This window comes from Neoarius graeffei, chromosome 1 (genome assembly GCF_027579695.1).
Source record: "Neoarius graeffei isolate fNeoGra1 chromosome 1, fNeoGra1.pri, whole genome shotgun sequence".
NCBI classification, from domain to species: Eukaryota; Metazoa; Chordata; class Actinopteri; order Siluriformes; family Ariidae; genus Neoarius; species Neoarius graeffei.
Genome location: NC_083569.1, coordinates 95,191,519 through 95,216,419, shown reverse-complemented (window position 1 = coordinate 95,216,419; position 24,901 = coordinate 95,191,519). Strand labels below are relative to the sequence as shown.

The 24,901-nt window shown below is 42.5% G+C and overlaps 1 protein-coding gene across 4 annotated transcripts in view; it reads right to left on the bottom strand.

The window, feature by feature from the left end:
* The window catches only part of LOC132872343 (zinc finger protein 3 homolog), a 47,657-nt gene extending 31,173 nt beyond the window's left edge, over positions 1 to 16,484 (bottom strand). Inside the window, exons 1-2 of one of the 4 annotated variants that reach the window (XM_060907137.1) lie at positions 15,336 to 16,240; positions 14,936 to 15,049 (exon numbers count right to left, since the gene is read on the bottom strand). In XM_060907137.1, the coding sequence (XP_060763120.1) occupies positions 14,936 to 15,049; positions 15,336 to 15,535 (314 nt within the window). In that variant the 5' untranslated portion in view covers positions 15,536 to 16,240. Of the gene's footprint in view, positions 1 to 14,935; positions 15,050 to 15,335 lie in introns of all 4 variants that reach the window. The other 3 variants (XM_060907299.1, XM_060907216.1, XM_060907388.1) reach the window with 3 other exon arrangements.
* Positions 16,485 to 24,901: the final 8,417 nt, after the last annotated feature.

The window sequence follows — 24,901 nt, the reverse complement described above, 5'->3', positions numbered from 1 at the left end:
CTTTTGAATGAGGAAAACTGGCATTTTGGGTTGCAAAAACCTTTCCAAAATACTCCACAACCAGTTTCACAACCATGATATCGACATAGTTTGTGTTTATATTTAGCATTCTTTGCTTTTTGAGGTGTTTAGTTTTGGAATTTACGATCGTTAAAGTCGCTCATGGTTCGAAGCTTGGTAGCCAAGCCTTTTGTTTCATTTGTTATTAGAAAAAAGCATGGCCTTTGCACGGGTGTTACATTTTATTCGTTTCTTTTATTTTCGCTTGTTATATTTTAAAACACATTTTGAAAACAATCGTTAGAAACACTGTCACTGATATAATTGAAATCTGTTACATTTCAACAACAAATTTAAACATGGAAAACTTTCTAAAAAAACTGTATACGGCAGAATTTGTTTGCAACAAACTGTCTCTATGTTATAGCAATGTAACCATTGCGGCTAAGCGATTTGGTTCACTCAAAATTAAAAACGTTAATGCTTGAGCTTCTTCTTCAGCACCTCAATTTTGTCATTTAGCTCATTAGCCTCGAGTTCCATATCCTTCTCTTTATTGAACGAACAAAAATCAGCAACATGTGCACGTCTGCACACCCAACAGGAGAATTCAATATGGCGCCAAAGAACCAAAGCCCATGTGCGAAAACACAGGAAGCCCAGAGTGTTCATTTTAAATGACAATCATGTCATAATTTTTCTATATTGATTTCGCTTCATTTCTCTCATTTTTCCTTTTTAATTTAATTTTTTAATTATTACACCTAAATACACGGGAAGAATTTAAGTATTTTTTTCAAGGAGTATTTACGATTTTTCAAAGAGTTTTAAGTGCCCTTGAAATGAGTTTTCAAATTCCAGCACTTTTCAAGGAGTTCAAGGACCTGCACGAGCCCTGTGATAAATTACTGTTATTGGTGTCTTATAAGGCAAAACAATGATCAGACTTAGTTCAAACCAAAAGATGAGGCTAAACCACCGTACCATAATTATGCTAATTAGTTCAAGCTCTTTGCATTCGGCTGTTTCTGTAAGGCCATACCGTGTACCCAAGCAGTTTTTCTGTGAGCAAATACAGTTTAAAAAAAAGTATATATGTTTGTTTTTAGATCATTTATTTTCATGTTTTTAAATGATCTACTGTAATTTATTTGTAAAAAACCCACAGAAAGACAGCTTAGGCTGATTATTCTTATTCTTATTATTATTTGGAAAAGTCAAAAAAAGACTTTCAATAAGTAAATTGTGCATGAATAACTACTAAAACTTCCACCGGGAGGGGGTTGATTCCCAATTACTTGGTGAATCAGATCACGACATCATTCTAATCGACACCTTTGTTCACAGTTAGACACCCACATTTTTCTTCTTTTTTAAATCATCACTGGCATGTAGTATTAAGTGAACAAAATGTTTTTTTATTTGTTTTACACAGACTTATATTTCGTGCAAAATATCTTTTATATAAATATATCGATGTCTGTGCTTACGTAAATGAAGCGATTCTAAGGTTTGTAAACAAATTGATGTTTAACCTGCATCAGAAAATCTTTTAGTTCCACTTTCTACCCACTTTAAATATTTTCGGACATGACATTTTGTTAAATCAGTCGCTGTTTGTTTTCATTTCTAGTTTTGCAGTTTACCAAAAATGTCACCAGGCAATGGAGCACTTGCATGTGACGTCACAGCCGATCCAGATTGTGACAGACGCCATTGTGTCGGTCAAACGCCATATTCCGCCTTCTACTTCTGGTTCTACTTCTGCTTTTACTTCTACCTTTTCTTCTGGAAAACCCTACTATATACAATTCTACTACAACGGCTGCGGCTACAAGCTCTCCCTACCTGTGCACGTTTATGTTTTTTGTGTGTATTTTTGCGTGTTGTTCGTCTGTACCGGACTTCAATATCCACTACAACCGTATGGACTTACTGGACATTGGTTTCCAGCAGAAAATGACGGTTTGTAGCGATTTCCATCGCATGCACAACATTCCGGACGAGAAAAAAAAAATAATAACATTCCGGACGAGACAGCGAGGTCTCCGTGGATTGTTATTGGAAGCAAAGCGAAGGAGGCGGCGCCGGGAGCAGAAGCAAAAGCGAGGCTACAGGCAGAGCCGGCCTGTTGACTAAGCTCAGAAAACAGCTACTCAAACCTCCACTGCCAAGCCTCTACCTCTCCAACGCCAGATCCATGTAAACAAGACGGACGATTTGGAATTACCTTATTCTATTCTATAATCGGCTGGTCAGTGCTATACTCAATACTTAAGTGACATACCCATCCAATGAGGATTATTTTCTTGTTTACAAGATGCCACATCTGAGTCGCTGACAAATCCTGAATTTCTGTAGAGAAAACTGTCCACGCAGTGCTTCACCACTGAACAGCGAGGGAAAGTTAATGAGGTAATCATACACGTCCGGGTATTCCGCTGGCAGTTCAAAATCCGGTCGTGAAATCTCCATCCGGAAAGCCATAAGAGTCACAAATCTGTAGATCGTTTATTTTAGACATATATCTAGTTATCTGTTCATTAGAAAAATGAGCCGTGTAGTCCGTCGGTTGTAATTGATCCATTCTGTACACGAGTGCAGCAGTATTCAGCGGTGTTTTTGACCGACAAGATGGGGGTTGTGTACTTTCCGGTCACGTGACTGCAAGATCTCTATTGGCATTGTAACCACATGAAAATCCAGGTCAAAGGTCACGTGTCATTCCTCAAAGCAACACTTTATATTTTTACATCTAAAACTATAAAATGTCTACTGATATTGTAATATCTGGTAGATATTTACAACAAACTGCAAAAAATTGTTTGGAATAGTAAAATCTGAATATTTGAAGCATGTAATTTTTTTTTTTTACATGCTAGGAATTTAATTCTGGTCTACTTCTATTTATTGCAATAGGATTCCAAATACTCTATAAGCATTCCATTCTGTTATGAATCAGAAAAAAAAATTATAAAATCACAGCACTTAAAATACTTCACCTACTTCAACAAATGTTACACAAAGATCGATCCATAACAGTTGTAAATGTCACTTAATTCCACAGGGTGTCAATAATGGTGGACATCAGTGAAAGTGATCACTATTATTGACACCTCACGTGACTTCTCAAACACGCGTTTAGATACAAAATGACGACTGTCAAATGAAAGATTAAGAAAAAGTACGTTTCGACTTTTGAATTTGAGAAGTAAAAATATGTCCATGATCTTTCCACCATGTTTACCTGTGATGATAACATACGGGTTTTCCTCAAATTGCTGATTGTGCAAAAAAAAAAAAAATCTAGCTCGGGTAACGAGATGTGTCATCAGACAAGATCGAAGCACGAGGCAGGTCTTCCGGTTGATTAATTAACCAGTAATAACTTTTGTAACTGAAACTCACCTTTGTAAAATTGTTTATTGGTAAATCTGAAAAGGTATAGAATTATGGACTGTTGATAATTGTAGCCGCTGCTCGACTGTGATTAGAATTTATTTACATGTGTATGCTTTTATTTCTTATGCGATATCCACTTGTGATTGTGTATAATTCAGCAAGCTAGTCAGAGTTTTTAAAGCAGATACACAGAACCTTTATTTTTAAATAAATTTCTGAGTGGATAGTATCTCCACCTTTGACTCTTATATGCTGCATAAACAGGAATTAAAAAAATATATATATATATATTTGAGAGTTAAACTCGACCGCAAAGTTGGCATTCGAGCTGCCCCGCTGAGCCAGCCAGCCCTGAGTGCGTGACGTCACAGCAGGAACCGGTTTTAAGGCTGAGGCCTTTTACAGCTATAGACCAAAGTCATATAAATAAAAATTTATGGCAAAAGTACCGTTACCAACTTGCTCAGCTAAGACCAATTTGACTTCACTGATCATGGGTTGACTCTCATTAAAACAGGATAGGTGTTATAACTTATGCAACATACATGTACATGCATGCATTTTTCACTGATAAAACATAAAAGGCTAATTAAATAATCAGATGAACTGAGACAATCACATTCTGAAGCAAATTAAATAATCTTATACCAGTAACTTGAACACACAATACAAGTTACATGTATTAATCTAAATTCAGGTAAACAACATGTTGTTTTTGTTGTTTTGTATCCAAATGAGAGTCGGAGCTTACCCGTCTGTGTTCTCGCTTCTTGAAGGCCAATCTTGTAGCCGATTGTTTCAAAACAATCTGACTTTCAGTTGTTCGTTCAGTTCTCCGTTCATTCGCTTCTTCCACGTAAGGGCAAGATGGCAGCAATATCCAGTGAAGAAATAAGATGGCTGCTCCACTCATTTTCTCCATACCGAGTACTCCATCATTACTGCTTGGCTCAGGCAATTACTAAAACCCGTGACGGAACGAGAGGTCACCAGTTTTAGCAACAACAGCAGGGAGGTCACTGCCCGAGCAATATGTCCCGTCCTGTTCCGGGTTTTACCAACAACCCTCGGCTCACGCTCCAGGAGGACTGGTGCAACTGAACTCACTTTAAAAAATTAAAATAAATACTTTCCTTTTCTTGTTTTATTTTTCTTTAATTGTTGGTACTGCACCCTCTTTCAATACGGGCTTATAGCCAACGCTCCTCAACAGATCAGAGGTCTCGTACGAGTCTTCAGTAAAACGTGCAGAGCAGAGGAGAGACCACTTCATAGGCACCCAATGTGCCCATGAACTTCTCACAAAACACATCCAAATCTTTGCAGTTTGAACATTCTTGGGCCATGAACGCAACGTAAATCCACCTTCTGTCGTGTTGCTGGCACATCTACGTGGCATGGCGATAAATTAATTCAAAATGGAGGCTCGGAGTTGCAGTTAGCTCTGTGTTTTAGTATAGCGGAAATGGCGATGAGACCGATAGACTTCCTGCTGTGACGTTACGGACATCAAGGTCATTCACTCAGACCGCTATGTATATGAATCACTTTAATTGTAAAAATTACTAGATTAGATTTATTCTTAATGCTTAAAACTATTCCTGTGCCATTCTTGAGGTCTCAAGGCATTTATAAACAAAAGTGAGGTCATGGCTCTGCTTATATGCTTTAAGGTCCTTTAATAAAGGTCTTCTTATTACCAATCAACAGCACCAACCACATCATCAAGTTTGCGGACAACATGACCATGGTGGGCCTGATTACTAACAATGATGAAGCCAACTACAGGAATGAGGTGAGCCAACTGGTCCAATGAAGCAAAGACAACAGTCTCTTCCTGAATGTGGGGAAGACCAAAGAGATTGTGGTCGAGTTCAGGAGAGGTCACTCACAGCATCCCCCTCTGACCATCGACGGTGCTGCAGTGGAGAGGGTGAGCAGCACCAAATTCCTAGGGGTGCACATCGCTGAGGACCTCTCCTGGTCCAACAACACTGCATCACTGGCCAAGAAGGCTCAAACTCGCCTCTACTTCCTCCACAAACTGAGGAGTGCACGAGTCCCACCTCCCATCATGTGTGCTCTTTCTACAGGGGCACCATTGAGAGTGTCCTCACTGCGTGGTACGGACTCTGCAACGCATAGTGAACATGGCCAGCAAGATCATCGGTACCCCTCAGCCCTCCCTTACGGACATCTATCACTCCTGTCTCACCTGCAGAGCCATCAGCATCGCTGGTGATACCTGCCACCCTTCACACTCACTCTTCAGCCTCCTGCCCTCAGGGAAAAGGTACCGGAGCCTCTGGACCTGCTCCGCAAGACTGCTGAACAGCTTCATCCACCAGGCTGTCAGGATGCTAAACTCTGTCCACTACCTACCCCTGGTCCGTAACACATTCACACAAGAAACTCTCTCATCCGTTTGCACATCATTTGCATTACTGCCGTATCTGCTGTTATTGCTCCTTTGCACCACTGTTCATAAGCTGCTCTTCTAAGCACCTTCTCCGTTACAGATATGTACTGTATCTGCACTACTGCTATTTTGTACATTGATTTTAGAGTGCATTTTTATCTATCTATCCACACATGATAAACGCCAAATTAAAAAAAAAAACGAGTTTGTCGCACTATTCTGCTGTGTACTGAGCCTATTCACTGCTCCATTAATGTTTCATGTCAAATCACTATATTTCCTTGTTTATATTTGTGCTGCAAATTGTAGTTTCTCTCTAAAACGCGATAGGCGCTACACCTGTTTTTTGGTTGAGTGCGACATTTCCTCTAGACCAATCAGAGTTCTGTCAGCGTTCTACACTATCCCACATGGCGGCGCCCTGAAGCGAGGAGTTTTGTTTGCTTGTGTAGCTTCTTGAGCACAAATAATTTTTGCAAATGGTGGTTGTGAATACTTTTGATGGTTCTGAAGAACCTGCGAGACCTACACCAGGTGGTAGAAGACGTTGTTTAAACAAAGATAACCATGAACGAGAGCAAACAAAGAAAATTCTGGTGGCGGGCTGATTATTGTTATTTAATTAGTGGTTTTGTCATGCTATTTAAGGTGGCACTTTGAATGGATTGCATTTAAAAAATTTAACTAACAGGCCATTTGTTATTTAGTTAGTTGTTTTCTGTGGTGGACAGTCTTAAAACGCAAGATTAACCATAAATGAATGTTAAGTGTTTATATAACTTATTTGATTTTTTTATAAATTGTATGATGAAAGTTCCTGATGTTATATATCTACAGCATGTTCTCTTGTTTTAAAAACAGAAAGACAGAAAAAATGAATGGATTTATAGCATTTTGAAAAAATATATAATAAAGTTTGGATTTATAATCAACTAGAAAAGCACTCGGAGAGCGCAGACCTCTGCCAAGCAACTCATCTCGCAATGATAAAGAATCCTTAAAAAAAAATCCTGGATCCAGAAGGTGATCCAGATCACCGCCAAAATTTAATGGATTGTTACTTGTGCCCAGTCACACCTCTGGAAAAAAAAAATTTCAGAGCAATCCGTTCATAAATTTTTCCGTAATGTTGCTAACAGACAAACCAACAAACAAACCAATGCTACCGAAAACATAACCTCCTTGGCGGAGGTAATAACGTTGTTAGATTTGTCAGTTATTTTTGAAAATGTTCAGACTGAACCAACTATCTATTATAACAGGATAAATTAAATATTTGCAAAATTTATGGGTCTGGGTAAATAAATGTCATTTTTCTGAAAACAATCAAAATGGATTTATAGCATTTTGGAGAAGAGCTCTACATACATATACACACTATATATATATATATATATATATATATATATATATATATATATATATATATATATATACATACATATACATATATATATATATATATATATATATATATATACACACACACACACACGAATACTTTTATTCGAACCCACGATTAAAAATTAACATACAGGATTCAAATATCAAGGTTTACATCAAGGGTAAAAAAATGCATCACCTACGCCACACTGCAAGGCTGCCTATTACAGCTGATATCGAGCAGAACTTCGCCAATTGTTTAGATTTTACTCTGGAAAGCCCTGCCAGTCTTAACCCACTCACTGTTCATTTACGTATGTTCCCCAGGCTACCAAATATCAGGACGATGAGTGTACAGGAATAGCCAAGGCTGGTAATAGCTGCAAGTAGGGACTGATATTTGGCCATTTTGTCATAAAAGGCCATGTCCATATATGTATCAAAAACACATCCTACTTCAACTACTACTGCCTGCTTTCTATCCATGTCCTGAAGTACAATGTCAGGGGTGTTGGGGATATTGCCAAACTATTAAAAATTAACATATACAGGATTCAAATATTATCAAGGTTTACATGAAGGGTATAAAAAGCATCGCCTACGCCACACTGCAAGGCTGCCTATTACAGCTGATATCGAGCAGAACACACACACACACATACATACATATATATATATATATATACACACACACACACACACTATCAGCTGGATAGTACAGTGGTAATGCTCACTGACTACGACGCGGGGTTCGAATCCCGGTCGGGGCAAAACATCATCCAGTAAGGGTCCTTAGGCAAGACCCCTCATGATATATCAGCCTACCTCAGGAATGAGTGAAGACATAACTGATAGAGTCATACCGGCTCAGACGTCGCCCGGGTCAACAAGGTCTGCGTCAGTTGCTAGGGAACCAGGGCAAACTGATGAGAAATGGGCTACTGGAACAAGACATTGATGGACGAGGACAGAAAATACGGATTTGCTGGAATGCTACTATACAAGCAATCCCAGAGAGCGGGGATACATGCAGCAAATGTGGGACCATTGGATACTTTGAAATTTTTTAACAAATAAACAGCTATTAGCCCAGTGTTCCAACATCCGTAATCGAAATCTACTATCACAACTAGAGATTAATGAAATACAACAACGATGCTACGACAAAGGGGAGCCAGGAAGACAGGTCAGCGGGGAGATGTCATCATCATCCCCACAACCAGAGATTGGGTACCAAGCCCTAACAGCTAACAGCCTCAACACAAGAGCTGCTGACCTGAGAAGGAAGATCGTGACCCAACTGGAAACCTGGAGCCCCCGACGAATACCGAAGCTGAGTTGCCAAGTACCTTCAGAAGATCTACTAGTAGATGTGAATGCTGCTCTGAAGACAATCTCCACAAGAACCATCACTGAGACCAACAAGCTGATACACAGTACAGCAACAGTAATCATGGAGATGCTTGGACACAAGGTGGGCTCGGGACATAACAAACAGTATCTACCATGGAAGAGACGATTAGAGGCCAAGATAAAGGCAGCACGGAGAGAAGTTAGCCAGCTAGCTGAACTACAGAAAGGGAACATGGTGAATAAAGGGGCACCCAGGAAGTACAACTCACTCTCCATACCAGAGGCACTCGAAACTGCCAAACAGCGACTAACAGCTCTGGCCACCCGGTTGAAGAGATACACCAAGGAGGGAGAGGCCAGGAGAATAAACACGCTGTTCTCCACTGAACCAGCCAAGGTGTACTCTCAGTGGCAGGGGAACAACAACCGGTCAGACCCACCAAGAGCTGAGGTGGAAAAATACTGGAAAGACATATGGGAAAGAAAGGCATCACACAACACCGATGCCCAATGGTTAGTGGACCTAAGAGCTGACCACAGCAACCTCCCAGAACAAGAACCAGTAACCATCTCAATGGCAGACGTCCAAGAAAGAGTGTCAAAGATGAAGAGCTGGACAGCACCAGGCCCTGATATGATCCATACGTACTGGCTGAAGAAGCTAACTGCACTCCATGAATGCCTAGCAGCACAGATGAACCAGCTGCTGAGGGATGGGACCCACCCAGAATGGCTAACCCAAGGCAGGACAGTCCTAATCATGAAGGACCCCCAGAAGGGACCCATCCCATCCAACTACCAGCCAATTACCTGTCTCTGCACAACATGGAAGGCCCTGTCAGGCATCATTGTGGCAAAAATGAATAAGCATGTGGCTCAATACATGAGCGAGGCACAGAAAGGAACTGGCAGTAACACCAGAGGAGCCAAGCACCAGCTACTGGTCGATAGAACAGTCGCCCGAGACTGTAAGAAGAGACAGACCAACCTGTGCACTGCCTGGATTGACTACAAGAAAGCCTACGACTCAATGCCACACACATGGATACTGGAATGTCTGGAACTGTATAAGATCAACACGAACCTAAGGACCTTCATCCAGAACTCAATGGAAATGTGGAAGACAACCCTAGAGGCCAACTCAAAACCCATTGCCCAAGTCAACATCAAGTGCGGCATATACCAAGGAGATGCGCTATCACCACTGCTGTTCTGCATAGGCCTGAACCCCCTCAGTCAGATCATCACGAAGAGCGGCTACGGGTACCGATTCCGTAGTGGGGCAACAATCAGCCACCTGCTCTACATGGATGACATCAAGCTGTATGCCAGGAACGAGTGAGAAATAGACTTGCTGATCCACACCACCCGGATCTACAGCGATGACATAGGGATGTCATTCGGATTGGACAAGTGTGGCCGGATGGTCTCAAAGAGAGGCAAGATGGTCCGGACTGAGGGGATTGACCTACCAGAGGGCAACATAGGTGATATCCAAGACAGCTACAAGTACCTTGGCATCCCACAGGCTAATGGAAACCATGAAGAGGCCACAAGGAAGTCAACCACAGCCAAATACCTCCAGAGAGTAAGGCAGGTCCTGAAAAGTCAGCTGAATGGTAATTACAAGGTCCGAGCCATCAACATGTACGCACTACCAGTCATCAGATACCCCGCTGGTATCATAAACTGGCCAAAGGAGGAGATAGAAGCCACAGATATCAAGACTAGAAAGCTCCTCACCATGCATGGAGGGTTCCACCCCAAGTCCAGCACCCTGAGACTATACACTAAGTGGAAAGAGGGAGGCCGAGGGCTAGTGAGCATCAAGACCACGGTCCAGGATGAAACATTGAAAATCCGAGAATACATCAGAAAGATGGCCCCAAAGGATGAACTGCTAAGTGAATGTCTCAGGCAGCAGAACCCTGATGAGACTGCAGAGGAGGAGGAGGAACAGACAACCTGGAGGGACAAACCCCTACATGGCATGTACCACCGTCAGATAGAGGAAGTGGATGATATCAAGAAATCCTACCAGTGGCTGGATAATGCAGGACTGACAGACAGCACAGAGGCACTAATCATGGTAGCACAAGAACAGGCCATAAGCACAAGAGCCAAAGAGGCCAGGATCTACCAGAGTAGATCAGACCCAAGATGCAGACTGTGCAAAGAAGCCCCTGAAACAGTCCAGCACATAGTAGCAGGGTGTAAGATGCTAGCTGGATCAGCGTACATGGAGAGGCACAACCCAGTGGCTGGGATAGTATACAGGAACATCTGCAACCAGTATGGAATAGAAGTACCCAAGTCCCAATGGGCCATACCACAGAAGGTGGCTGAGAACAACAGGGCCAAGGTTCTGTGGGACTTCAGCTTCCAGACTGACAAACAGATCCTGGCTAACCAACCGGACATAGTGGTGGTGGACAAAGAGCAGAAGAGGGTGGTGGTGATAGATGTGGCGATCCCAGCTGATGCCCACATCAGGAAGAAGGAACATGAGAAACTTGAGAAGTATCAAGGGTTGAAAGAGCAGCTGGAACGGATGTGGAAGGTCAAGGGTTGCGTGGTCCCTGTGGTAGTGGGGGCACTTGGGGCAGTAACCCCCAAACTGGGAGAGTGGCTCCAGCAAATCCCAGGAACAACATCTGAAGCCTCAGTCCAGAAGAGCGCAGTCCTAGGAACATCGAAGATACTGCGCAGAATCCTCAAACTCCCAGGCCTCTGGTAGAGGACCCGAGCTTGAGGATGACATGGATACCACCCCCCCGCCGGGGGTGAGAAAGATATATATATATATATATATATATATATATATATATATATATACACACACACACACACACACACACACACCTTTTCTCTGTTCGTGCTTTTGTGTTCTTTCTGTGTAAGATCAGCAGTAGGTGTCCCCCCCATCCCCAGACTCACCAATCCAAGAACAATGCTGCAAATTCTTCATCAGATTTCGCCCCTGTTTCACCCTTCAGTCGCTTCCAGCGGTCAATCTGTCCCTTCACGAAAATTCTTGCGGCCAACCTTTTGGCCTCCATCTCTTTTCTGGCGAGCTTTCTAGCTGCTTCGCTTTCATATTTTCCTCTTCTTTTCCTTTTCTTTTTGGCTGGAGGGAGAGCCGAGTCCGCCATGTTTGCCCACGCCGACTTGTTTTGGTTCAAAGTAGGTCAAACACACCCCCACGGTGGTCACGTGATTCTCCCCCCCAGCAATTTCCGGAATCGTAAAATGCGGGGACGCATTTTATTCCAGTAAAACATTTACACACAGGCTACACGGTGTGTGCAGCAGCGCAACATCTCCAAACTACAACAGCAATAGAAGTAGAACATTTCTGCCCAGAATTCAACTTTGTGAGTCAGAACCTTGAACCTTGTCGCTTTCCGTACTTCCAGTTACGCTTCTTACATACGTAGTTACACTAAATCTGTGACCATGTACGGTGACCTGGCAACTACACAAGATTTGTAGTCTAGTACGGCGGCGTAAAGTGTTTCACTAGCTGGAGGTTCATATCATCGAGGCAGTCCTTTTCAGGAGGTTTTTACAATTCCTCGCTAATATATAAATTACCGACCACTTGCCATATTGGCTAGTTAAAGGTGCAGTACGAGATTTTGGAATAAAGGTTCCTGCAAGCCATATTTTGAAAAGAAACACGCCCGCCCTCGCCATGCTCCCACCCCCCGCATCTCCAGCCCTCCTCCCGTGTCTCCACCCCCCTCCCTACCCGCGTCTCCACCCCCCTCCCTACCCGCGCCTCCAAAGCACATGAACACGCATTGCTAGTTCCCGAGCGTTCAAGGTTGTCGCGAGGACTGTTTGCATTAGCTCAGTGTGTTTCAACCAGTCAGTGCGTTTACATGCACATAGAGAGAATCGAATTTCTGCCGTTGCTCGACTGAAATCGAAGTTCAAAATGCCATGTATACACCTTAATTCGGCTGAAATTGAACCGAACTTGATTTCTCGGAATCGAGCTACACGACCTAGATTATGCGATTTCTGCCGAGCTACTTAGTGCATGTATACCCTATTGAGCTACGTATTCGAGCTACTTACTTCAGCACTGCCCCTTCTGGAAGTGACGAGTGACGAGACCACAAGCGGGAAACACAACAGCCTCGGTCGGCATGGACAACGGCATGAATCTTTTCTTTTTGTGGCATTGTTTGCACTGCTAAAATTTAGCTCACTTACTGTATCACCAAATACATCTGTACAGCTGTTGCATAGCTGTGAATTGTGTACATAAACAAGTCACTGTATTTGTGTGTGTGTGTGTGTGTATATATATATATATATATATATATATATATATATATATATATATATATATATATATATATATATGTCCAACATTAGGGCTGAACGATCTATCGTTTTCGACCGAAAATCGCGATCTCAGACAACACGATTTTGGGATCGTCAAAGCCGCGGTTTTTCTCAGTGCTCCTAAACTGACCCATGTTTTGTTTCGTCAATAAATTGTCCTCATTTTTTACACTACAGACAAAAAAATTACGTTCAGGAAAGCCTTGTGGCACTCAGTGTGAAAGAATTTTGTGAATATCTCCTTCCGTTTTCGTGTAAATCCCCATTGTTTGGAGGGAGCGCTGTGAGGAAAAAGTGCGCTTTCTCTGTCTCTATGTCTGAGCGCGCGGGTGGTGGAGGGGCTGCTTGCTCTCTCACACACACAGGAGGGAGGGGCCCTGCAATAGCGACTGCTACAGCCACTGCATCACTCTTATTTCCCACAGGGGAATTGTTGGCTCTAGTTATAATTTATAATGCTTATGTACATTCTTTTACAAAAGTGCAATATTTTGATGCTGCTGAGCCATTGATCAACCTTTTTTTATGTCTGATATGTTGTAGATGGGAAAAGTAAAAGAAGCAAAAGTTTACTTAAGAAAGATGGCTCTCTTTATTTTAAGTTATTATAACTTGTTCCTCAGGCACTCAATGTTAATAAACAGGCCTACATTTGAAATCTGTTGACCTCAGTTTTCATTCTTGCATTAGCTTTATGGAATTCATTGTATTAATTAATTTGCACTGAAACTTGATTTAAAGAAAAAAAATCGTGGTTGAATTCAAAATCGCAATATCTGCCAGAAAAATCGCAATTCAATTTTTTCTTAAAATCGTTCAGCCCTATCCAACATCTGAAGAATGTCAATAAAAACAAAACAATTGAACTTTTTGTATGTTTATTAAGACATAAGTTAAATTGTAAGCAAAAAATGGACTTTAGAAAAATATTTTTTGTAAGCAAAAAAAATTTTTTTTGTAAGCAAAAAATGGACTTTAGAAAAATATACAATTGTGCAAAATAAGTTGTCTTACAAAACAGTGGTCTGCACAGGACAGTTTGTAGCCATGCAGTCTGTTAGAGCAAGCCTAACAGCTTGAGCACGGAACTTGTGAACACGGAACTGCCAGTGTTGCCAGATTGGGATGTTTTAAGTGCATTTTGGCGGATTTGAACATGTTTTGGGCTGGAAAACGTCAGCAGTATCTGGCAACACTGCTGATAACTTTGTTTATACTCTTGAATAGCTCTTCTTCATGACGACAACCAACACGATGGGGCGTGTAGTGCCACCTGTGGCTCGGGTGCACAATGTACCTCACACAATAGCTCGATTAACTTGTGTGCATGTAGGATTGGATTTCTCTGGCACCCCTGCTGGGACCCTTAGCTCGATTACCGACAGTAGCTCGATTTGGATGTGCATGTAAACGTACTGACTGTTAGCGCGGAAGGAGAGATCATCAGGTGTGCCGTGGCGTCTTCTCAGGTAAGACTGAACAACATCGTAGTGAAAGTAACCAACTAACATGATTATCATTTCAAGAAATATTTGTCTGCATACTACATTAGAAGTTGACTTTTCACTTGTTTTCATACTTGTTATACCTAATCTAATTGTAGCAAGACTGATATGTCGGGGGTTCTGTAGCAGTCACCGCCCTAGCCCAAGCAGTGTTCATGGCTAAGGTTCATGTTGATAGCTCTAATCTGCATTTTACTATTGTTTTTTCGCGGAACAGTCCCAATTCATACATATACCGACCTAACATTACAGTCCGTATGGAATTATGTTACTGACGAATCTTGAAGGCGATTTTCTCATCCTAACTTTGCTAAACTTTGAAACTGGAATACTGCCTGCATGTAAAAGCAGTCATTGTCAGATGCCATTGTTTCTCAAGGGCAGAAATAATCGTTTCTCAAAACACATATCTGCAACTGTGCAACATTATACCCGCAAGCAAGCACTATTTTTCAAAGCACTACATTTACTATCGAAGACCATGTTGCCAAAACCATGTGAACATAATGGTACTTACAGGTCAGAGCCTGAGAGTGAATCCGAACAAATAGTGGATACGGGAGGAGGAGGAGGTGGTTTCAAAAACCCATGCTTCATTGGTGTCGAACTGGCTTGTGCCATGCCTTCATAACTAAGAAAACAGTAAATAAGAGTTATCGTTTGTGCCAAATACAGCTAAGCTAACAAATCGTTTGTATGCATGAAATAAATACCACGGAAAAACTACCATCAAGGACGTAATACGACTATACGCGTTAGTATAACAATGTCAGCTAACTTTGCAAATCATGCTAACTTAGCAAAACCTACATTGTGGTCCGTATCATCGGTTATGCTCTCGCTGCCAGGGTGTACACTTGTTAAAACGACAACACTGTCCTATCTGAAAATGTAATAAATACATAATGTTATCTTACCTATCAAGTAGAAACAGGGCCACCATTGCATCGGTTTGAAGTCCTTTTTGTTGTTTGAGTCGCCGCCAGCGGTCGAACGCTGCGCCAATGTTCACTCTGGTCTTGACTCGTCCTTCTTCATAAAGTTTCCTGGCAGTTGCCTTTTCGAATACAGATTTTCGTTTTCTTTTTTGACCAGTTGTGTGCGTCTGTTCTGCCATAGTGTTATGTAATTCTTGTAGGCCAGTATCTAAAATGGGCTAGTATGGTAGGCTATCTATCCGTTGCTTTGAAATGGCTTAGTTCACCTGGAGTGGTCCCTGCGCATACTGTACGCGCAAGGGTAGGGGCGGGGGGATTTGGGGTCGCGGGCTTCAGTCTGATTGACGTGTCAGTATCCAATCATTTTGAGGTGGTTACCTCGATAGGATTTGATGGCGTTTTTCCTTTATTTTACACTGTAGACTGGATTAAAATATTTCAGTTTTGGGTCAAACCTTCTATTGCACTGCTTGCAACATGGGTATGAGGAGCTTTTCAAGCAATATGGTAAAAAATACTCCTGAAAAAAAAATCTCGTACTGCACCTTTAACTACTTATACTAAACCAGACCGTTAAATCACTGTATACACAATATATGGTTGGTTTTATTTTCTCCGCACCACTGTGTACGCTAGGCTAGGCTAACTACAGATACTTCACTGGAAACACTCCAACCGGAAACCGGAAGTGATGCACTTCTGCATCCCGGGGTTAAATCTCTGATCAGGAATTAAAACAAAAAATACATACTGACCAGAGTAGAATTAAACATTACGCACTATGATTACGCACGTGTCAAGCAGAAAAACAGCAACTTCCGCATCTGTCTTCATGTCCTTGTCCTCCCGGAAGTCTCTCCACCGTTGAAAAGCCTCACCGATGTTAACGCGGCTCCTCGCCCTTGCCTGATCATAGCCCTTCTTTTTCAGTTTTTGTTCCTCTGACCTTATCCTCTTCGGCTGTTTCCCAGCCATCCGTCCTCCGATTATGTTGTGGAGGTTCAAGGTGCAGTAAGCGATTCTAATGCAGCAAATATCTCCTCACGTCCACTACCCGTCCATTCTATATAGGCGCTGGGGGAAAAAAATCCGGTGTCTGTTCGCAAATCTGGTTTTGTAAATCAGAAACAAACAAAGTGGCTCGGACCGAGCCACACAACACCTTTCCAGCCAATCAGTAGCAGGGGGCGGAGCTTTCGTGAACGGGATGGGGGAAAGGCATGGAGCTAAAGGCCCGGTCCCACTGCACTTACGGATGCAAAGAGGATGTAAAACGTAAAAAAATCTTTGCCATCCGTTGGAAAACGCTATGCATCCGTTGTGTACTCATTGCATACGTGCTTCATACGCTCTATCCATCGAGCATCCGTCCACTGTGATTTCATCCACGCAAAAAGTTTTGAGCTGCACAAAACTTTTAGAACGGATGAACTTTCCGCCGTGTACGATGTAAATCCGCGACATATACGAGCAACAAACGTTCTATGTCCGTTATCATCCGTTAAACGTCTGCTGTATCCTCTCTGCATCCTCTGGGCATCCTCGCAACTCACATCCGCTGCAGCTGAAAACGGAAAGAGGGAGGAAAGATAAGGTACATGAAACGTCTATTCATCGTTAGTAGCATGGAAATAGAAAGGATGTAAGCATATGCATCTCGTATATAAAGTATTCAAAACGGACAAAGCGTTTATATCTGGGATGTATCTCGTATATTTAGGATGTCTGGAGTATGTCTAGAGTATGTAGAAGGACACCTAGCGGACAATCGATATTTTGTATAAAAAGGGGGAGAAAATCATCTAGTAGTAGAGATGTATCGATGTAGCCGCCAGCACGTCTTTCCGCTTTATGCTGACGGCGTGCGTGCTGCATCCCTTTATATCCGCGGAGCAGACGCAATTCATACCCCCCGCATGCGCAGTGAACGGTCTGCATCCGATATACATCCGCGCAACATCCCCTTTGTTTCCGTTAGGCGTACGTGATGCATCCCCTTCATCTGCTATGCATCCGCTCTTTCTGCTATGCGTCCGCTTCTCAGTTATCACCGGTAACCCCTTCGGAGCTGTCATCCACTTCCATCCGCTTTCATCCGCTAAGCTTCCTATGAACATGCGTTTAACATCCCCGCTATATACTACCCACGTCCGTTCTTTTCCTTTCTGTTTTCGCAAATTTTCGCCAATTTTGTCCATTTCTGGAGCGGATGAAAACGGATAGAGCCACCCCCGAAATTTTGCTCGTCCGCTGTGTCCTTTTTGCATACGTTTTGTGTCCATCAGCCAGTGGGACCGGGCCTTAAAGCAGAGAATAAAGCCAGTATCTCACTGGGCTGCGACAGCTTGCGAACATCATTCGCGACAGAGTTTCAAAAGTGTCTTGAAACATTCGCGGGGCTTCTCAATTTCCTCGCATGAGTCGCAAAATGTTGCTCCTTCGTCACTGAAAATTTTAACATGTTCAAAAAATTTGTGCGACAAAATATGCGTCACGAACCCTTCTCAAGTCAGTTTCCGTGAGACAGGAAGTACGAGTTCAGCCAGTTCTCACTGGGCTGCGACAGCCTGCGACTAGTTGAAGACAACAATTGCGATAAAATATGTGAATATCAATTCAGTGTGATTCCAAGTGAAAATTGTCGCTAATTCGCATATTTTATCGCAATTGTTGTGTCTCCAACTAGTCGCAGGCTGTCGCAGCCCAGTGAGATACCGCCTTACATTTGGCATTGGGGCGGAAAAAAAACAACAAAACAGACAAAAAATAAATAAACTGAAAGATAGAATTTGTATTGTACAGAATCTCAGAAGTGACAAGGAAGAAGAGAAAAAGAGATTTTTGCAAGATCTTGCAGATTGTCAAATAAAAAATAAACTCAGTGTCCTCCTGGATCAGTTTGGCTCCCTGGAAATCATGATGGAAACCACAATAATAGAGCAAGCATACACCCAGCCCTTTGTTTCACTATCCCTGTGAGAATCTTCCATTGACTGACTATTATTGCAGTTAATTAATGCTGTGCCTGCATCTCAACCTAACCTTAGCCTCAGTAATGAAAAGGAAACTTTTTGGCTCTTTTTTATTTTTAATGTTTACAAAACACAGCAATTTCCCAATGGGGACCATTAAACATCTCCATAAGGTCAAAATTGTCGGATTTTACGATCCTTGTGGGGAACATCTGGTCCTCAGTAGTGTGTATATAACACACCCAAAAAAAAGAAAGAGGTTCACAGAATTTGGAGATTGGTCTCAAATATATACATTAAATCCATTTTGTTGATGTTTGTGTTTTTTTTCCATAGCATTCAAGCTGAATACTAATGCTAACACACTTGCTCAGTGAGTGTAACTGCAGTGACCTCGACATAAGAGAAACATGGTGTGACTGGTCACATAGCTACCCGAAATGCAGCTCAATTTTGAATATAATACAGCTTGTGTGGTCAAAACAACAGGACACCAAAACGAGCAAATGTTAAAGTTGTATAAACTCTTAAGAGGTGCGTGTATGCCATTTCAGAAATGTAGATGTGTGTAAATGTCATTTTTTGTATGTTTAGCCTCCACTTACTAAAGCCCTGTTGCCAAACTGACTTGGAAATGCATGGACCTAAATGAAAAACTGGGTAACATCTTACATAAATTTAACTGAATTTTACTTTCAGATTGGCCTCAGATATAAAAGATATTAAATCAGTGTTTGGCAGCAGGCAGTTTTTACACAAGTAAGAGAAATCTGAATGAGTTTTGAGAGATTCCTTTTGTTTTACCAGTGCAAACTGATAACATCGGTCATATTTATGCAGTAATGTAGAAAAATGTAAAGGCTTCACACACTGTCAAGCACCACTGTACATTAAAGTGCATATCCTGGACCAATTTAGTTTTTTTTATATGAAAGTATGTCCCTTTACAGACTCATCCAGAAGGGTAATTTTGCACAAGGCCATCTGTCTACAGCAGAAAAAAATAAAATAAAACGCATCTGGAAAAATCCCAAGGGAGTCTGGAGCCAGATTCGTGACGTTACCTGCGGAAGCGCCAGCAGGCTGCAAGAGCTTGCACGGTTTCAGTGCACAGCCTGTGTAGACCAAGTTTAGCAGCTAGCAATTTTGCATTGAAATATGGTGTGGCAGTGGGGGCGTGGTCAAGCGCCTGTCTGTGACCGGAGGGCGGAGTCAGGGAAGGTAAGTGGCAGAATCACTGCACCTGATGTCAATTAACCTGTGTTTGTGTCTTCCCAGTGACCGCACCCTATATAAGGAGAGAGAGAGCAGAGGAAGAGGGCTCTCTCCTGAACCAGACGACTTGTGTGCGCGTACCTGGAAGAGAGTAAATATTGCGTCTGAAAAGAGCAATGAAAGAGTTATTGAACTTTATTCTGGCCTGCCGTCTTTCTGTGCTCGGTCCCAGGTTTCAGCACCACTGTAGCAGTTCGTAGGAGGGGGAGGAGCACAGAAAGACGGCAGGCCAGAATAAAGTTCAATAACTCTTTTATTGCTCTTTTCAGACGCAATATTTACTCTCTTCCAGGCAGGCAGGTGCGCGCACACACACACACAAGTCGTCTGGTTCAGGAGAGAGCTCTCTTCCTCTGCTCTCTCTCTCCTTATATAGGGCGCGGTCACTGGGAAGACACACAAACACAGGTTAATTGACATCAGGTGTCGTGATTCTGCCACTTACCTTCCCTGACTCCGCCCTCCGGTCACAGACCAGCACTTGACCACGCCCCCGCTGCCACATATGGAATTGTCACCTGAGCACAATGTTACTTCACCTTTGGATGAAGAATATAATGTCAGAATTATTTCTTACCCTGGCAACAGTCAACTTGTGAATTGCCGATTTTCTTGGTCTTTTTCTCGGCTCTGCTTGGTCCTCAGCTTCGAGGGCCTTAGTGGATGCGGCACTTCACTTTCTGTCAGGGGAGACGAACATGGCTGGCTCCTTTGGTGACGCTGACACAGATGGAGATGGTGTTGCTTTGGGCATTCTGACAGGTGGAACTGCATCTTTTTTCAGATCAAGTTGCCTCGCGAAGCCCATTTCCCACTGCAAATAGTTCTCAAAGTCGTCGGGCCTTGTGAAGTGAGCACTGCAAATAATGCTGTAGTCTGTATAATGTAGCCAATTTTTCCAGGTGCCTCGCACAAAGCGCTCCCATTTCTCTCTCATTGTCCGGTCTTTTGGGAAACGATGAGTACTAATCCCATTATGATTGGTGTTGCTACACCCTCCTACGATACATCTGTTAACCATTTTAATAATTACGCGATAACATTGAAGAAATTTGCAGAAAATCAACAGGTCATTTTCTCATAAACAAACCAGCGCTGATGTAGGATTCAGAAGGAGGTGTCCCGCACGTGACATCATGAAAATCAATGTTTGCCGGAAAATCCAAATGCCAAGTTTTTTCAGAGGCGGACCAATTCGCCTCAAATGGCTTGATTTCAACTGAATTTTTCTGGTATTGCGCAAGGTAAAAAATTGCACAAAATGCAAAATGTGACAGATACTTGACCAAAGTTTAATATAACATAAGAGAATTACATTGATCTTGCTCAATGTACACAGAAATAATACAAAGGAATTGTACCAGGAACAGAAATCCCTCAATAATAAAACCAGAAATCCTGATTAAAAGTTAAAGCTGTCTTTTTTTTTTAAGCTTAAATATCACAGCCACTCTCCTCACTGCACTTCCTGACAGCTCCCACTGCAACAGAGAATGCGTGTGCACGTGCGCTGTTATTTAAACGGTAGGGTTTGATTTTGCAGTGAATAAAGACATCCCAGTGAGGTATTTCGTGAAATCCAACATTGCATGGGTGAATCAGATGCTGTCTTGGCTGCTCTTACTAAACTGTCCTTTGTCTCTTGGATTTCCTTTACTCTAAATACACAACTGACATCTGGATTAATTGACCACAGAATAGTTTCATACATCAGAAACAATTTTACTCACCACTTTACAGGAATTGTACACAAAACCCAACATGGCTGAAGAGCCTCGGAAATACAGATCAAGACAACGGAAACAAACTTCAGAGGAGCACAACATTATACAATTACTTATTGTATCAGAAGACATTACTTTGCACATAAAGGCTTAGAATGGAAATCTCGGTTGATACTAGTGGTTCCATTTTGAACCCAAAGGCCCCTTTAACACAAATTTACTTTCATGAACTATTCTCATATTAATTATTCCAATTTATTCTGTAATATTTGATATTTACTGGAGCCATGGAGCTTTTTATTTCTAGACTTTCCACTGAAAGAATTGTGTCCAAGTTGACATTATTTAATCGGCCTGCAGGTTTGAGATTACACTAAACCCGTTTAATTCAAGTGACCACTCAAAGAGGCTAATAAATCGATAATCAATACAATAAATTTTCATAACGGTACTTAGAGTTCCGTCACTGTAATAACCCCTGTGTCCGAAATCGCTCCCTACTCACTATATAGTAAGGATGCCATTTTGTAGTGCTGTCCGAAACCTTAGTGAGGATTATTTACACCCTATGCATCACGAAAAGTAATGTACAACCAGGGCCAGTCCTGGGGGCGGGCCGACCGGGCAGCTGCCCGGGGCGGCACGAGTGCAGGCGCAAAAAAAAAAAAAAGGTCCCCCCCCAAAAAAAAACCTGAAAAAAAAAAAACAAGATGGGCGGGTGTGTGTGTGTGTGAACATTTTGGATGGGGAAGCCCAATAGACCCTTTTCACTGAAGTCACCAGAAGTAAACAAACCCTGCGCCATATTGGAAGACCAACAAACTCGTGATTAGGGGGAAATAACGGCAGCGCGCGGAATTTAAACCCACGAGGCACTTGAGTCATCATAAACCTACAATGGTAAACTTTTGTGCTGTGTTAGGGTGTTCCAACAAAGCTGATGGGAAAGGTGAAAAGAAGTCTTTCTACAGAATACCAGCTGTGATTGAGACACAAGCAAACCAAGGAGCTTTCTGCCAGGAGACAGAGAATAAGTGCATTACTGAGTGTTTCTGAGCAAAGGAGAGCCTGAACGTTGCAACATCCCTATTGGCTGTTTATTGGTTGTTTGTAAAAATGTATCAATTGTTGCCCTTCCCACGGGAATCATCGCGGACTCGAGAGACGAGACCTGACGAGTTAGTTCGTTGGTAGCAGAACAAAATGTCTGGACACAAATCGGGTTTTCAGAAAAGGAAAGAAAATAAACGGAGGGTCGAAAATACAAAAAAGGAGGCAGAAAATGCAAAATGAGTTTTAAGGTAGGACAAATGGTTACTTTTCTGAGGCAGCCCGCCGTGGCTGCAGGCTTTCAGTTGTGTCATTGAATGGTTACTTTTCTGAGGCAGCCTGCCATGGCTGCCTGCAGGCTTATTTATTATAGCCCATTTAGTTAAAATAGTTGATATAAAATGTTTATAGTTATGTGATGGTTGTCCTGATTTAGACTGGTGTGTTTTTTTTTTTGGGGGGGGGGTTTGCACGATGTTGCACCCGGGTCCAGATTAGGGCAGAACCGGCCCTGGCTACATTTCAGGTGTAGTTTGTTTTATGAATGTATGTACTTGCATAGATGTGTACTTGGTCTTCCAATATGGCGCTTAACAAAATCTCGCGGCACGTTGACGTCATGCGGTAGCCCTCGATACCAAAGTTGCACAGGTGATGTCATCAGTGTGTGTGTGTGTGTGTGTGTGTGTGTGCCTAACTTGTCGTAGCCCCATAATATGCACAATCCCGCCAGCGGAACGTTGTACTAGTCATCAAAAAGACTTTACTACCATAGTACTACACTACTATGACATTACACAGAGTCTTAAGTAATACATTACAACTTGATCATTGCCATTCTGGTAACAGCAAATTTATAACGGGCCGTGTCCGCAACGTACAACACACGACGAGAAATGTTTAAACGACCATGTAAAGCTGTTAACATTCTGTTGGCTAATACAGAGCCCAACGCGGGGGGGCGGCACGAGCGCGGGTGCGAAAAAAAAAACGGTCCCAAAAAAAAACCCCGAAAAAAAAAGACGGACGGGGGGGCGCCAGCTAGGATCGCCACTCAGTACGTTTACATGCACGTCCAAATCGAGCTACTGTCGGTAATCGAGCAAAGGGTCGCAGCAGGGGTGCCAGAGAAATCCAATCCTACATGCACAAGTGAAATCGGGCTATTGTGCAAGGTGCATTGTGCACCCGAGCCACACGTGGCGCTACACGCCCCATCGTGTTGGTACACTTCCGGTTGTCGTCATGAAGAGCTGTTCCAGCTGTTAGGCTTGCTTTAACAGACTGTATGGCTACAAACTGTCCGGCACAGACCACTGTTTTGTAAGACAACTTATTTTGCACAATAATATTTTTCTAAAGTCCATTTTTTGCTTACAAAAAAATATTTTTTTTTGCTTACAATTTAACTTATGTCTTAATAAACACACAAAAAGTTCAATTGTTTTGTTTTTATTGACATTCTTCAGATGTTGGACATATATTTGTGTGTGTATATACACACACACACAAATACAATGACTCGTTTATGTACACAATTCACAGCTATGCAACAGCTGTACAGATGTATTTGGTGATACAGTAAGTGAGCTAAATTTTAACAGTGCAAACAATGCCACAAAAAGAAAAGATTCATGCCGTTGTCATGATTCGTTGTTATGCCGACCGAGGCTGTTGTGTTTCCCTTGTGGTCTCGTCACTCGTCACTTCCGGAAGGGGCAGTGCTGAAGTAAGTAGCTCGAATACGTAGCTCAATAGGGTTTACATGCACTAACGCTACGTTCACACTGCAAGGCTTAATGCTCAATTCCGATTTTTTTGTGAGGTCGTTCACATTAACAAATATATGCGACTTGTATGTGATCCTCAGTATGAACGAAAAGCGACCTAAAAGTGTTCTGCATGCGCATTGCAGGATACGACGACGTCACACGCAGTGAGCATGGCCAGTGTTTACGGAAGTAAAACCGCCCGGTTGCGGTATGACCCATCCAATCGAGCTTGAATAGCTGTATCCTCCCAAAAGGAAATCAGCTCCCTAACCTCTGCGTCCTTCCATTGAGAAGATTCAGAACCTTCACAGCCCGAAGCGTCCCTCGCATTGATGTCATGCGCAGGGGCGCAGATACGTTTTTTGAACTGGGGGGGACAAAAAACGGGGGGGACAAAGCTGCCAGCAAACCAACCCCAACCCCGATATGCCTGTCAAACTTGTTGTGGGTTACCATAGCAACCAAGCTCGAGCTCGCAACCTGTACAGTCTGCGCAGCTCAACCAACCGAATATCAGTCTTTGTTTTGTTTTATGTGAATTGTTGCAACTATGTATATACTTCTGTGCACCTCAATAAACCGAATGGTAATTAGTCTTTTGATTTTTCCGTGAGGTTTGCCTTATGCAAAGAAAGACAGCATAGACGTTTTTTCCTCCCTATAAGTGGGGGGGACCGAGCGAGGTGAATTTAAATCTGGGTGGGACGAGTCCCACCCTCTATCTGCGCCCGTGATTATGCGCCATGTTGTTG